This window comes from Pseudophryne corroboree, chromosome 6 (genome assembly GCF_028390025.1).
Source record: "Pseudophryne corroboree isolate aPseCor3 chromosome 6, aPseCor3.hap2, whole genome shotgun sequence".
Lineage (NCBI taxonomy): Eukaryota > Metazoa > Chordata > Amphibia > Anura > Myobatrachidae > Pseudophryne > Pseudophryne corroboree.
In genome coordinates, this window is record NC_086449.1 from 573,080,396 (window position 1) to 573,096,748 (window position 16,353).

At 44.3% G+C, this 16,353-nt stretch overlaps 1 protein-coding gene across 1 annotated transcript in view; it reads left to right on the forward strand.

Annotated features, from left to right (window-relative positions):
• CCDC87 (coiled-coil domain containing 87) overlaps window positions 1–16,353 on the forward strand; it is a 141,836-nt gene that overhangs the window by 18,285 nt on the left and 107,198 nt on the right. Inside the window, exons 3-6 of the mRNA XM_063927847.1 lie at window positions 5,071–5,148; window positions 7,941–8,083; window positions 8,705–8,955; window positions 12,953–13,178. Coding sequence (XP_063783917.1) covers window positions 5,071–5,148; window positions 7,941–8,083; window positions 8,705–8,955; window positions 12,953–13,178 — 698 coding nt within the window. The remainder of the gene's footprint in view (window positions 1–5,070; window positions 5,149–7,940; window positions 8,084–8,704; window positions 8,956–12,952; window positions 13,179–16,353) is intronic.

Genomic DNA, 16,353 nt, shown 5'->3' on the forward strand with positions numbered 1-16,353 from the left:
AAAAGCGCCCATCTAGCTTGACGAGGATTCAGACACTGTGCGGTTTTAATGTACAACAAATTTTTGTGATCGGTGTAAATAGTAATCACATGTTTGGCCCCTTCCTAAAGATACCTCCACTCCTCCAAAGTGGATTTTATTGCCAAGAGTTCTTGATCACCGATAGTATAATTCCGTTCGGCCGGAGAGAACTTTCGAGAGTGGAAGCCACACGGATGCAGTTTCTTATCTGAGGAATACTGGGAGAGAACGGCTCCGACTCCAACCGAGGACGCATCAACTTCCAAGAAAAAAGGTTCTTCGAAATTTGGTTGTTGAAGAACCGGGGCTGACATAAAAGCTGATTTCAAGTAGGTGAAAGCTTCCATGGCTTCGGGAGACCACAAACCCGGGTTGGAGCCCTTCCTGATCAAGGCGGTAATGGGTGCAACTATAGTAGAGAAACCCCTAATGAATTTCCTGTAGTAATTCGCAAAGCCCAGGAATCTTTGTATTGCTTTCAAAGAGAGGGGCTGAGGCCAGTCACGAATGGCAGAGAGCTTCTTCGGATCCATGCGAAGCTCCGTCCCCAAGATGATATAACCGAGGAACGGAATTGATGTTACTTCGAAGGTACATTTGGAGAACTTAGCATAGAGACGATTCTTTCGTAAACAGTGGAGCACCTCTTTGACCTGAGTCCTATGTTCAACAAGATCTTTGGAAAAAATCAGTATGTCGTCTAAGTATACCACAACACTTCGATATAACATGTCTCGGAAGATTTCGTTGACGAATCCCTGGAAGACGGCAGGAGCATTACTAAGGCCAAACGGCATTACCAGTTATTCGTAATGCCCATCCTGGGTATTGAAAGCGGTCTTCCATTCATCCCCTTCTCGGATGCGTATAAGATTTTAGGCTCCCCTCAAATCGAGCTTGGAGAAAACGCGGGCGCCACGAACCCTATCAAATAAGTCTGTGATTAGTGGCAAGGGGTATTTATTCTTGATGGTGATATCGTTTAAGCCGCGGTAGTCAATACATGGCCTCAACCCCCCGTCCTTCTTCTTCACGAAAAAGAAACCCGCTCCAGCAGGGGAGGTAGAGGGGCGAATGAATCCCTTGAGCAGATTAGACTTAATATAGTCCGACATAGCTTGAGTCTCAGGAAGTGACAAAGGATATGTGCGGCCACGGGGCTGCATCTTCCCTGGGATAAGATCAATGGGGCAGTCCCAAGGCCTATGAGGTGGTAACTGGTCAGCCGCCTGTTCCGAGAACACATCCTTGAACCCTTGATACGCCTCCGGAATATGCTCTTCATCCGACTTAGAAGAGACACGGAGCGGACAAACGGGAGTGAGACAGTTAGCGTGACAAAAAGAACTCCAAGACAGAATTTGAGAAGACTTCCAGTCAATGTGGGGATTATGAATTTTGAGCCAAGGCATTCCAAGGACCAGATCATGATGCATTTCCGGAATCACCAAGAATTCCAGGCATTCTAGATGTAGAGCTCCGACCTGCAGTTTAACTGGTTCCGTGCGCCACGTTATGAGACCCTTGGATATCCTAGTACCATTGATAGCCGTCAAAGAAATAGGCCGCTCGATAGGCCGTAACTTTAAATCCATGCTTTGGACACAGGAAGAAGAAATAAAGTTCCCCGCAGCTCCGGAATCCAACAGGGCTTCACAAGACTTGGAGACGGACTTGGTGATTAAAGACACTGGAAGCAAACAATCCAAAGTCGGAGAAGATTTTGTCGTGACCCCCAACTTGACTCCTCCGGAACAAGCTAGGCCTGCCCGTTTCCCGGACGGGACTTGCAGAACTTGATGAAGTGATCTGCGGCCCCGCAGTACAGACAGAGTTTGCCCTCACGACGACGCTGTCATTCTTCCGGAGACAATCGGGACCGGTTAATCTGCATGGGTTCGTCCGGACTTGGTACCACCGCTTGCCTAGAGGGAGGAAGCCGGAACCTGGAACGCTCCGATCGACTACGTTCACCTCCACGTTCCTGCATCCGGAGATCCACTTTAACGCAGAGAGAAGTCAATTCCTCCAACGAATCCGGGAGTTCCCTAGTGACCAACTCATCCTTCAGGCGATCAGAAAGACCGTTCCAGAAAGCAGCTCTCAGGGCGTCATTATTCCAGCGAAGTTCAGAAGCAATGGTCTGAAAATGAACCACGTACTGGCCCACGGATCGGGAGCCCTGACGGATGCGTAGCAAGTCGGAAGAGGCCGTGGTCATCCTGCCGGGCTCGTCAAAAATTCTTCGGAAAGACGTAATGAACTCAGAGTAATTGGAAACCAATGAATCAGATTGTTCCCATAGTGGAGACACCCAATCCAATGCAGATCCTTCAAGCAAAGAAATAATATATGCCACCTTGGACCGGTCTGTGGGAAAATTATGTGCGAGTAGCTCAAAATGAACTTCGCATTGGTTTAAGAAACCTTGATAATTCCTTGGATTCCCATTATAACGGGAAGGAGTAGGGAGTTGAAGGCGCGGACTGATACCAGCCGATGGTTGAACATTGCTGGAAGCGGCAACTGGTGCGGCTACGGAAACTGGGGCCGGAATTACAGAAGCCAAGGATGCTTGAATCTGATCCAACGACCGGACAACTCCTGGAGGTACTGCATCACTTGGCCCTGTGCTGCTTCCTGACTTTGCACGCGGGAAACCAAATTCTGGATGGCACTTGAGTCCGTGTTCCGCTCCCCCGGGTCCATGTGGCCTGAGTATACTATCACTGACCTGGTTTGGGAGTATTGTGGACTCGGGGTTTCTTCCGGTGACCGGAAAGAGGAACCGCAACTGGAACGCAGCAGAGATGTCCGAATATAGGTTTTCCTCATGCAGGATTTGGTCGGCAGACAGGAGGAACGTGTGGATGCTGGAGGTCTCCTGAAAGACAGAACTTGAAAAGGTACTGAGGAATAAATAAAAAGTACCGGATGCTGGAGGCACCAACTACGCTTGTGAACACTGGGTGCTTGGAGGCACTGAGGTGCTTGGAGGCACTGAGATGCTTGTAGGCGCAGAAGTGCTTGGAGGCACGGAGGTGCTTGGAGACGCTGAAGTGCTCGGAGGCACAGAAGTGCTTGGAAGCACGGAGGTGCTTGGAGACACGGAGGTGCTTGGAGGCACGGAGGTGCTTGGAGGCGCTGAAGTGCTTGGAGGCACAGAGGTACTTGGAGGCACGGAGGTGTTTGGAGGCACGGAGGTGCTTGGAGGCACGGAGGTTCGTCTGAAAGGGTTGGAAGCCACAGGGATACGGGAGCTCTGGAGATCACAACTTCAATAGCAGTAAAGATGATACTCAGGCGCCGGAGCTCTGCCCGGCGTCTGAATTTGAACTTCCCGCCAGCGTCTGATTGGGGAAGCGCTTGATGACGTCACCCGCACCCTCAGTGAACGCCGAGCGCACCCGCGACGTCCACACTACGCGCGCCGGACGGAGCGCCGGGAGCCGGAGACCGCCAGTGAGGACGGCCGCCCGGAGACCCAGCGCCCCCGGAGAGGCAAGTACGGCGGCCGCGGTATGACAATAGGTACTATTTTGTTAAAATATTTACATCTACATTAATTAAGGAGATAGACCTGTAACTACAGCAAAGTGTTGCTTCTCTGCCTGGTTTAGGAATAACCATAATAGCCTTCAGAATGGGGTAGAGATACAGTACACTAATGTGAAGTAGATCATTAACCAAGAAAGAAGATTGTAGAGTAAGGATTCAAACTTGTTTATAGTAGTCCGAGTATTCCTACAAGGACGTACCGGGGCTTGGTGATTTAGAGGACTTCAGAGAACAGTGATAGCTGCCATTAGCGATAATGTTTGATCTGCAGGGAGTCATGGTAGGTTACAGTCCTATATAAAGATAGTAATGGCTGGTGCAGTACCATATTTGGGATTGCTTAGTATTAACATAACTTAGAGTGAAAAGCAAAGCATTATAACAAATCTTCATATTGCATTAATTATCTAGAGATATCTGCTGCAATGTCTACATTCCCACCAGCAGATGTATCCCTCATAGGTTTTTATGGGGGATGCGATTCTGTCAGCTTTAGAAAGCTCCGGAATGTGATGCATTCCCTAGCTTGTCCCTGCAGCTAACACCATCTGAAGATGGCGTTAGCCTGCTTTAGCCTGTGATCTACACATCGCAAACTTAGTGGTTCCTCTGCAACCCTCCACAGCAATGGCCGCCACACATGCGTGGTCAGCGGGCCACGTATGCGCAAGAGCCCCGACACTACACTGTGCACATCTCTGGGTCGGGCTCCTTTCAGAGCACCTGTCCCTGCAGGTGTAGAATGATATACAGTATATCACAGTAATAATCGCGTACTGCAATGCAATTCTGGGTGCTAATATTGTACCCAGATCACATTGCAAATACGATTCTTGATGACTGGGCCCCTAAGTGTGGAAAGAGTTCCTAAATTATATGGTCCTAGTTATTTTGTGTAAATTCTGATAGTGATCAGATTTTAGGTCTTGCATTTTTCAAAGCCTTTGTTTGTTTTTTAATCTTTTTCATCTAGGTCCCTTTAAGATTAATCTCTGGTTCCTGAGGTGGAGAAACTTCCATGTATCTATGAGGCTAAAGTGTTTGACCCCAGTTTTAAATAAGTTAAGAGTACGAGATATGACAGCAGGGAATTGAATGGCTTATTTGTCCAGCAAGTGGTCAGCTGTAGATTAGTCACCAGGTATAGCAAGTTTGGAGTGAGGAAGAGTTGTGTGTTATAGGTCTGCATATATGTTGTACATTAGTTTAGAAATGACATATTAATATAGTGTGTGTATTTATCTGAGTAAACCGTATTTGTCTGTCATTATATGCCTTGGAAGTGTACAATTATTATTCTTGATATATAACCAACATCCCCAACCCACCCCTGTTGCCGGTTCTGCAGTGCATCTTCAATTAACTTGGACATACCTGTTCATGTTACAGAAGACAAATAAGTTATACATTGCACACATGCAATCATATAGATGTTGTGGCAAACATAAATATTGGTGAGGAAGACATAATATTGTAGTACTTCAATTACAGATCCTACAGAAGAACAGAAATATTCCTCAAAAGACCAGTTTGACTTGAAGGAACAAGTTGATGCCACTCTTTGTAAAGGTAAAACTCACATAAAAATTGTATCTATACTTTGATAACTGATGTTATATTATGCTGTGCTTGTTGGGCTGCCCGGCTTATGGGTTTCGATTCATATTATGGCTAGATTAATATTGCACAAAGGGTTGTCATTTGCTGGTGCACAAAAACATTAAAACATTACTTTTATTATGGATTATTAATACTATTGTAGTTAGCAGGTTCAGTGAAATATATTAAAACTAGTAGAAAAGTAAGAAGAGTGTGCTCAGACATGAGGAATAATAAGTCAAATAAAAACTGGGAAAAAACCCTGTTAAAGTCTCAAGTGATTTTATATCAGGGATAGTATGTCTACTGTGTATTATATTGGTGCCAGGAGGGATTAATAGTTATATAATGATGCTCCTGAAGGGAGAGTCAAATATAAATGTGTGCTGAGGTAGCAGGGTCCCATACACTCTCTCAATACTATATTGTTATGTGAGTTATGGCCTGCGACGCCTATACTGCACACACACTCTATACAGATCAGTGCCATTGGATGGAGTACCTGTGTTCATGGATTCTCTGTAGGACTCACTGTTGATTATTGGGTTACCTTTATGATAGGGATCAGGGATTAGGCGTGCGCTGGGGTATCGCAGCCAGTTATACTCAATTAATATTATATTGCATATATCATGCACACAAGTTTTGCCTAAATTGGCTGAAATTCATATATTTCTTGATGCGTTAATTGATAAGGTAGATGACTATATTAGTAAGTGTAGCATCAAATAGCTGCTTCCCCTAGTGTATCCTGGGATAAGTGAATAGCCTGCAAATGAGCCTAATTCAGGCAAGTTATTCACAGGAACATAGGTTTAAGGGGGATAAAACCCATAGGTTCAACACATTAAGGACCCCAACAACCGTCTTGCTGATAAATTAAAGGAAAATGTTCATGATGGCCTTACACCTAAATATTTGTAGTGCATAGATTTATAATGTTGTTTACCCACAGGCAGTGACGGACTGGGGCTCCATTTCGGCCCGGGCACTTATAAATGCGCGGGCTCGTCACAGGGCATGCGCACATGACACGGGGTGGCGTGCCGTCACGATGTACGTGGGCGTGCCACGAGTTAAGGGGGGCATGGACTCGTGGCACTCCCCCATTACCATAGCTACACTTGCTGAGGGCGGGGGCGAGTCCGGGGGTGTGGACTCATGGCATTCCTTCATTTCCATGGAGACCGGGGGGGGGGGGGGGGGGCGGCTTAACCAGAGAGCCGGAGGCTGCACTGCGCGTGGCCTTCCCAGCTCTCTGAGGGACCGGCCTGGGCCACTTGCCCTTTGGCCCTTCTGGCATATGCCAGAAGTGCCAGATGGGCAGTTAGACCCTGCCCATAGGGCTAATAGGGGCCTGCAAAAAGCACCTGTATGCTAGTAGTTTAGGGATTTTAGCTGTCTAATTCATATAGCGAAAATTAATACTTATAGGTCAGGATGGGTTAAGTTTGGCTGACCGCCGGTCACCATATCGACGCCGGTATCCCAGTTGTTAGGTGGCGGGGGGGGAGGGGGAAGAGCACAACGAAGCCCCGTGCCTGCTCGGTGCTCTCGCCACGCAGAAGGCTCGGTTGCTTGCTGCGCTCACCACAGGATCTATTCCCATGATACCCATGAGTGGGAATAGTCCCTGCTGGTCGGCATGTCGACCGGCGGGCTGTTAACTGTTCGGGATCCCGGTGACGGTATAGTGACACATAACCGCATCCCGTCAGGACATCAGTACATATACAGAGGGTCTGCAAAAGTACTCAGCCCCTAATTTTCTCTTTACACCCTGGGGGACTGAACAGAGTGGCAGGAAAATAGACATATCTTCTGACTTTCTAGGAGGTTGAATACTTTTGCTAGCCACTGAAAATGCTGAGCTTGCTAGTTTTCACACAGTGAGATGAAGTTATTCAACCAGTGGCGGAACTCCCGCAGGCAATGAAAGCATTGACCTCCGGGTGCTAGCTGTCAGGAGGGGGCACAGATCAGTCCTTTTCTAACCGCTGTCCCTTGATGGCTGGAGAGACAGAAGGGTGCTAGCTGGAGAGATAGAAGAGTGCTGGCTGGGCAGACAGATTGGGGCTGGCTGGGTAGACAGAAGGGTTCTGGCTGGAGAGACAGAAGAGGACTGGCTGGTAAGACAGGAGGGGGGTGGTTGGGGAGACAGAAGGGGATTGGCTGAGAAGACAGAGGAGGACTGGCTCGGAAGACAGGAGGGGGCTGGCTGTGTAGACAGGAGAGGACTGACTGGGAAGACAGGAGGGGGCTTGCTGGGTAGTCTCTTTCACATCATATATAATGTATCTGCCGTGTTGGTCATTAGTATCCAATATACCACTAAGACTGTCTGTTTATTACCATTGGGTATATTTGATACTAATGACCAACACGGCAGATACATTATATATGATGTGAAAGAGACTTTTCATTTTTATTTTATCTTTATTTTATTTGTGAGCTCTTACTTATGTGAATATATTCATTGTATAAATATGTGGTAATGGCATTTAAAGAGTATTAACTCTTTTTAGAACCAGCTAGGAAGTCTTTCCGGAGTTTTATGGATAATAAAAATTCCTTTTAATTTTAAGTTGGTCAGCGCATTCTATTCCATTTCTCTTTTGGTCTATTGTTTGTAAGGGGTTGAGTAGCCCCTTTGGAAATAGAAAGCTGCAGACAAACAAGTGTATAAATACTGAGCATTTTAATTGGGCGCCAGAAGATACTTGTATCATTTCTCTTTTTTCTATCTTTTCATGTTCATGTAGATGAGGTATATGCACGTCCAGTAGCTCCTTTTATGAAGGACGTGTGCACTGTCTCTCCGGACGTTCTGTGTGAGATTGTGAAGAGGAGACTACATAGAAAATCAGCAGTGCAAGGTGGCTCCACAGAAGTTCAACGGATATTTGTATGTACAGTCTATTCATGTCCATCTCTTATGCTGTCCTGTTATATCGCCATTCCCCAGTACCGTGGGGTAGCCGCTGGCTTCTGGCCCCCCGGAATAAATCTGAGCCTCATTATTCTGAAACAATATTGGACACTCACTATTTCTGAATTCTAAGTGGAGGCCTGTGCAGTGATTTATCGCCCCTGATTCTGAAACCTCCTGCATTGATGAACAGGCTGCTATTGCTTCCATAATCACAATAGGAAGGACATAACCAAGCTGCTGTGAGACCGCATAGCCTATTGGATTGACAGCGGGGCCCCCAGACCTTCTGGTGCTGTTCCTACACCACTCCTGCAGTAGTTACAACATCTATATTAATCCCCATCTCTGCATATCTTTGAGTATAGCGCAGACGCATGCGCAGATGAAACACATCACTCCACTGCCTTTGCAGCTGCATCTGACTCAGACTCAGGCCCTTAGCTGTAAGATATAACATATACTGCAATATCAGTATCAGATTGATCAGATAACTAAGCAACATTTATTCACCTAGCGGTAAAAATTAAATGAACTGTTACTTATGTGGGTATTTTGTCAAGTTTGAATGCTCTGTTCTTTTCTGCTATCTGATAGGAGGAAATTATTCTCAGTGAAGTAAGAGTTGCCTGCGAGAGCATTACTAGTGTACTATGCACTACATTATTACCTCAGAATAAAAAGCTACAACTGCGCCGTCGTATCATCTCCCACATCATGATTGTCTCTGAGCAGTTGTTTATGTTCTACATGCACAAAATGGATCGGAATAAGCCACATGCTGTGTTTTCCGAGGAGGCCAGTCTCACACGTTACAAAGCACAGCTGTTACTTGATTGTTCCAAATTGTAAGTCCCGACAATAAACAGTTTTTATGTTCCTCGCATCTCTAAGGGAAAGAATTCTGAATATGTGTAAAAAAATCTACATTTATAGAAATAAAACAAATACTCATCAGTATTCCCACAGCATAAGACTTTGGCCAGTGATGTAACATTGCATTCTGCTGCTGCACCTCTGTGTCCTCTGATAGGCTGGGAGTATGATGTTGGGTTTGATGCCAAAGCCCCATGTCACACTGACAGCCTGACACAGAGGAGCAAAGCACTGATATCTTCTTGGTGGGGGATTATAGATAGATAAATAGAAAGATAGTTAGATAGATAGATAATTCAAATGTCAATAGGCCAACACCATAGGACCAACAGTCCATAGGGTCAAAAGTTCGACATATAAAAGGTCGCCAGGTACATTAGGTCGATGGCTTCAAAAAGTCGAGATGAAAAAGGTTGATACACTTATGGTCGACACATGTTTTTTATGGTTAATTCATGTTTTTACAACTTTTGCTGCATTTACTATCCATGTCACAAACTATTACCTTTAGTAACCTTGTGGCGAGTGAAGCAGAGTGGAGCGAGCTGCCGCGTCCGAAGTGTAGCGAGAGGACACAGTTCAAGAAATGTGGGTCAAATATGTCTAAAAACACAAAATACCACCCAAAAAAAAAAAATTGTTGACTTTTTTGTTTTGACATTTTCCATGTTGACCTTTTGACCCTGTCAACCTTTTGTACCTCTCAACCTTTTATATGTCGACCTTTTGACCCTGTCAACCTATTGAATGCTGATCCTATGGTGTCAACCTATTGACTATAGACCTTTTAACTGTCTATTGATCCACACCCCCTTCTTCCTCTGCTTGACAAGCTCACATGCCTAATGTGAGGTACAACTATGGTAGCTAACACCCTTCCAGCATCCCAGCGTTTTGCACAAAAAAACAAAAAGAGAATGCTAAAATGATTGTATTTTACAACATGCCCATAATCTCTTCTAGTGCCAATGACAAGTGTGCCTACAAGTTTTGTTGAAGCGTTAGTAAATATAACTTGTGGTTTGTAACTGGAATGCTATAGAGTTATTTGTGTTAGTGCAATGTTAGCTACTACATATGAGTAGTTACTGATTGGCACTTTTTACATTTAAGCAACTGATTTACCCTGTAGGGCAGGCATTCCCAACCACGGTCCTCAAGGCACACTAACAGTGCAGGTTTTGGTGATATCCAGGCTGCAGCACAGGTGGTTAAATCAAAATAACTGAGCTACTAATTAAGTCACCTGTGCTGAAGCCTGGATATCACTAAAACCTGCACTGTTAGCATGCCCTGAGGACCGTGGTTGGGATTGCCTGCTGAAGGGAGTAAATATAAAAGCCTGCCACTTGCAGGCATTGGAGAGATTCCGGTGAGTCTGCTCAATGTTTTAAAGTTGCGCTCATTTAAAAGCAAAAACAAAATGGTTTTGCCTTTATTTAATGATTGCCCCTTTAACACTTCGGCCATACTCACTAGAAACTTGCAAGTCTCAGGCTATTACATTTACCGCCTTGAAGTCTTATTAAATAACATGGTGTACCTAGCACACTATTGATTTATGGAATCATATTTATGAATGATATTAATATTGAATGTATCATATATGATTATTAATATATGGATATATTTTAATTAATATGCATTTATCATATATATCTGCAAATATATTATGTCAGGCTTGCAAACTAAGTGGCTGATAAATATATGCAGTCCTTATACATATGACTTATGAAATTATGAAGTTATAATTCCTTAAAGAGAGTTCAAACTTGAGATTACCGCTCTAATCATATAATTATTTATTTACAGGCAAAATAAAATCATACAGACTAGGATATTCACAGTGGTGATATATATACTAATAATATTTATGCTTCCTTAATTATAGAACAAATATAACAAAACACAAACCGTTTCACAAACTTAGACAATTACTAACATAGTTTGTACTTGCAAGTTACCGTCCTAAAGATCCTTTTCCTTTCTCTCCTGCATCAAGCTTCCATCTGCATCTTCTACTTCATTTCCTGCTCCTCCTGACTTCTCCTGTTCTGATTCTAGCACTGACTGAACTCATGTATATATACCTATAACTTAACATTTAGCTGGTATACTCTCATAGTGTTTTCAATGCAAAAGATAATTATAAGTTTGCCATTTACATTCCAAGGTGTCATAAAACAAAATTGAACTGAGCTGGTTTGTCCTGCTCAAGAAGGCATGGTGTCATAAAACGTGTTGTGCCCACCCTGCCTCAAGCATTGAGAGTATTGTAAAATTCAGAATGTCTTTTCATCCAAAGTTCTGTTGTATTGACACGTTTTGTCTGAAGTGGTTTAGACCATGTTTTATCAATGGATGTGATCTTTTATTGTAATAGGTAATCTATGATCCCTAGCTTGGCCTATACTGGACAATACACAAACCAGTTTTATGATTGCCAAAGGTATTCTGGAGCTTGATTTCAATCTAACTGTAAGCACACCTGTGAATTCCAGTGTCCAAGTGACCAAAAGAGTTCTCAGTCACATACCTAACTTCATTTATGGCCTAAAACCTGTTCAGACCACAATGACTCTTAATATTGCAGTAAAACACAAATATATACAATATATCTATATAAACACATATACAAATCATTATTTCTTAAATCATTTAAACATTTAACTTATATGTTCAAACCTATTTCATATCTATTCCGTATTATATATATATATTATAATGAATTGTATTTTAATTCGGACAATATCCATTGCCTTAATATTATATTAAGTGCGAACAATTAACTATATGGCAACAACACATTGATTGTGACTCATAGCAGCTGGTCATATGCTGGCTTGAGGGTCTATTCAATACCTGTCGGAATTGCTGTCAAGTCAGAAAGACATCAGTTTCCGACTTTTTTTGGTCAAATCGGGATTTGACCTATTCAATGAAGTTGCCATTGTTCTGACTTGTCGGCAATTCCAACTTGTCGGAAAACACGTGGATCGGCGGATAAGCCGCGGATCCGCGTGTTTTGTCAAATTAGCGGTCAATTCAGACAGGTTTTTGGCCCGTTTTCGATAGTGCTGATCCGACTTAAAAAAAGTCGGATCAGCATTGTCGAAAACGGGCAAAACCTGTCGTAATGCCCGCTAATTGGATACTGACCTGTCAGATCCTTTCCATCGGAGAGGATCCGACAGGTATTGAATAGACCCCCTTGGTCTTTATTATACTTGGCTAATTAAAGCAAATGTAGGGGGTCTATTTACTAATCCTTGAATGAAGATAAAGTGGACAGAGATAAAGTACCAGCCAATCAGTTTTTAACTGCCATTTTTCAAACACAGCCTGTAACATGACAGTTAGGAGCTGATTGGCTAGTACTTTATCTCTGTCCACTTTATCTCCATTCAAGGCTTAGTAAATAGACCCAGGTCTGTTGTCTGTCTCTGTGTGACATTGTATGTGTGACAGCTATCAATTAATAAATCCTGTATTTGGACAACAGTGTATTAGTGTGGGATTGTACATGGGTTCCACAGTGAATTTGTGCTATTACACCTTGTTATTAATCAATGTCTTTTCTAATGCATCTTCATAGTAACACAAAGGGCCGGATGTACTGAAGTCCGAGTTGGCCGGAGAAGCGTTTTGCCATGTACATGATTGCCACTTTAAAAAAAACGTCCGAGTTTGGCCGGGAACCCGCACCTCCAGCCAACTCAGACTTCATTACATCCGACCCAATATCTGCACACTTTCTGGCATTATTCCTAGTATTTGCTATGTGTCCTATCAGATCTACCAATGTGGAGCACTCTCGTCATCTCTTTTCAGGAATAATAAACTATTTTCTCAATTTCTTTGTAACCTGTGGGTATTAAGAAAGTGATATAAGTCATTATTATGAGTTTTATGAATGTATAAAACTTTCACCTTTTATGCAGAAAGTCTAATTCAGATTTTCTTTTTTAGTTTGAATGTGTTTTCAGTCAGACACCACCTTATTGCTGAGATAAAGGAGTTAGACGGTAAAGAACTATTACATGATGACCCTAATGACGTGGCTACGGAGCACATTGAGGAGACCATACCCCAATATAAATCCCACTATCCAAGGATTACTATGGCATATTTCTTAAGGTTGGGCAGGCCACACATTGCGGTACATAGAGTCCATAGAGAAACAGAACTGATGCAGGTAACTGTGACATAGTTATAAATGTAAATATGAAGAAATTAATTAACATGACAGTCCAATATTTTTCTAAAATGCTTTGTATTATTCCATATGTATGAACTGTTTGCAGATGATTCTCTAATATGCTGAAAGCGTCAGGTTACCCTTAGGAACCAATCAGCGAAGAACATGGATCAGCCCAGTACAATTGTAGACTGATTTTAAAATAAATAATCTGCTTGGTTGCTATGGGTTACTATGGACCCTATTCAGGTTGGATTGCTAATTTTGCTAAAAAGCAGTTGCTGCGATCAAATAGAAGCAGCCCAGAAATAGAGAAAAAACGCCCATTGCAGAAATTGCGAATGCATCAAAATGCGTGATGTGACCGCATAACGATACACAAATACCAGAACATCGAAGAGTTTTTCCATCTTCGCCAGGCAAGGTCGTCCACAATTTGGCATATGCAAGAGGCTGGAAGTGGTCATTGCTGACGTCAGAGACCCACCCGAAAAACGCCTTGCCGTGCCTGCGTTTTTACAAACACACCCACAAAATGCCATGTTTCCTCCCCTAAACGCTGGCTTCCTGTCAATCAAAATGCAATTGCGTTGAAGCACAATGCATTTGCAGAAATATTCGCATGTGCACACACGCAATGTGAACGCTGCACATGCACAGTTGTTTGATAGCCGGATTGTGTTTTCTCAAATTTTGCGATCGAACCTGAATAGGGTCCAATGTTAGTAAAACATCACATTATTCAGTTCCATGTGATAAACAAATCAGGTCTCATCCCATCACTAGTCCACATTACACAGTTACAGCTGCTTCTTGCAGTAATGTCCATAGTGCACTGTAGCGTCACAATTCATTGTCTATGGTGGATATAATTAGTGGCCATAGCTATACTTTTTACATTTGTGTAAAAATGAATGCAGAGAAAACACATGCCTCGTCTATGCAATCTGCTTTTTGTAAATCATTGAAACATACATTTCTCTAACGTCCTAGTGGATGCTGGGAACTCCGTAAGGACCATGGGGAATAGCGGGCTCCGAAGGAGGCTGGGCACTCTAGAAAGATCTTAGACTACCTGGTGTGCACTGGCTCCTCCCACTATGACCCTCCTCCAAGCCTCAGTTAGATTTCGTGCCCGGCCGAGGTTGGATGCACACTAGGGGCTCTCCTGAGCTCTTAGAAAGTTATAGTCTTAGAATTTGTTATTTTCAGTGAGACCTGCTGGCAACAGGCTCACTGCAGCGAGGGACTAAGGGGAGAAGAAGCGAACTCGCCTGCTTGCAGCCGGATTGGGCTTCTTAGGCTACTGGACACCATTAGCTCCAGAGGGATCGACCGCAGGCCCAGCCTTGATGTTCGGTCCCGGAGCCGCGCCGCTGTCCCCCTTACAGAGCCAGAAGCAAGAAGATGGTCCGGAAAATCGGCGGCATGAAGACTCTGTCTTCACCAAGGTAGCGCACAGCACTGCAGCTGTGCGCCATTGCTCCTCTCACACACTTCACACTCCGGTCACTGAGGGTGCATGGCGCTGGGGGGGGCGCCCTGAGGCAGCAATAAAAACACCTTGGCTGGCTAAAATACCTCAATATATGGCCCCAGGGGCTATATATGAGGTAAATACCCCTGCCAGAATTCCATAAAAAACGGGAGAATAGGCCGCGAAAAAGGGGCGGAGCCTATCTCCTCAGCACACTGGCGCCATTTTTCCCTCACAGCTCGGCTGGAGGGAAGCTCCCTGGCTCTTCCCTGCAATTCTACAGTACAGTAAGAGGGAAAAGAGAGGGGGGGCATTAAAATTGGCACTGTATACAGTATATTATATAAAAGCTATTAGGGACATAACTCAGTTAGTCCCTGTATATATATAGCGCTCTGGTGTGTGCTGGCATACTCTTACTCTGTCCCCCCAAAGGGCTTTTGTGGGTCCTGTCCTCGTTTAGAGCATTCCCTGTGTGTCTGCGGTGTGTCGGTACGGCTGTGTCGACATGTTGAATGAGGAGGCTTATATGGTGACAGAACAGAGGCCGATATATGTGATGTCGCCCCCTGTGGGGCCGACACCAGAGTGGATGGATAGGTGAAAGGTATTAACCGACAGTGTCAACTCCTTACATAAAAGGGTGGATGACATAACAGCTGTGGGACAGCCGGCTTCGCAGCCCGCGCTTGCCCAGGCGTCTCAAAGGCCATCAGGGGCTCAAAAACGCCCGCTCTCTCAGATGGCAGACACAGATGTCGACACGGAGTCTGACTCCAGTGTCGACAAGGTGGAGACATATACACAATCCACTAGGAACATCCGTGACGTGATCCCGGCAATAAAAAATGTGTTATACATTTCTGACTTTAACCCAAGCACCACTAAAAATGGGTTTTAGGTTTGGGGAGAAAAAACAGGCAGTGTTTTGTTCCCCCATCAGATGAATAAATGAAGTGTGTGAAAGCGTGGGTTCCCCCGTTAAGAAACTGGTAATTTCTAAAAAGTTACTGATGGCGTACCCTTTCCCGCCAGGTGGATAAGTTACGCTGGGAGATATCCCCTAGGGTGGATAAGGCGCTCACACGTTTGTCAAAAAAGGTGGCACTGCCGTCTTAGGATACGGCCACTTTAATAGGTACCTGTTGATAAAAAACAGGAGGCTATCCTGAAGTCTGTATTTACACACTCAGGTACTAGACTGAGACCTGCAGATAGTGCTGCTGCAGCGTGGTCGGTGACCCTGTCAAACAGGGATACTAGTTGGAAAACATAAAAACATATTAAAGACGTCGTCTTATATATGGGGGATGCACAGAGGGATATTTTGCCGGCTGGCATCCAAAATAAATGTAATGTCCATTCTGTCAGGAGGGTATTAGAGACCTGTCACTGGACAGGTGATGCTGACTTAAAAAGCGCATAGAGAGCCTTATAAGGGTGAGGAATTATTTGGGGATGGTCTCTGGGACCTCGTATCCACAGCAACTGCTGGGAAGAAATAATTTTACCTCAGGTTTCCTCACAGACAAAGGTACAGTCCTTTCGGCTTCAGAAAAGCAAGCTGGTCAAATGGCGCTTCCTTTCTGTACAGAGACAAGGGTAGAGGGAAAAAAGCTGCACCAGTCAGCCTGTTCCCAGAATCAAGATTCTTCCCCCGCCTCCTGTGAGACCACACCATGACGCGGGTGCTCC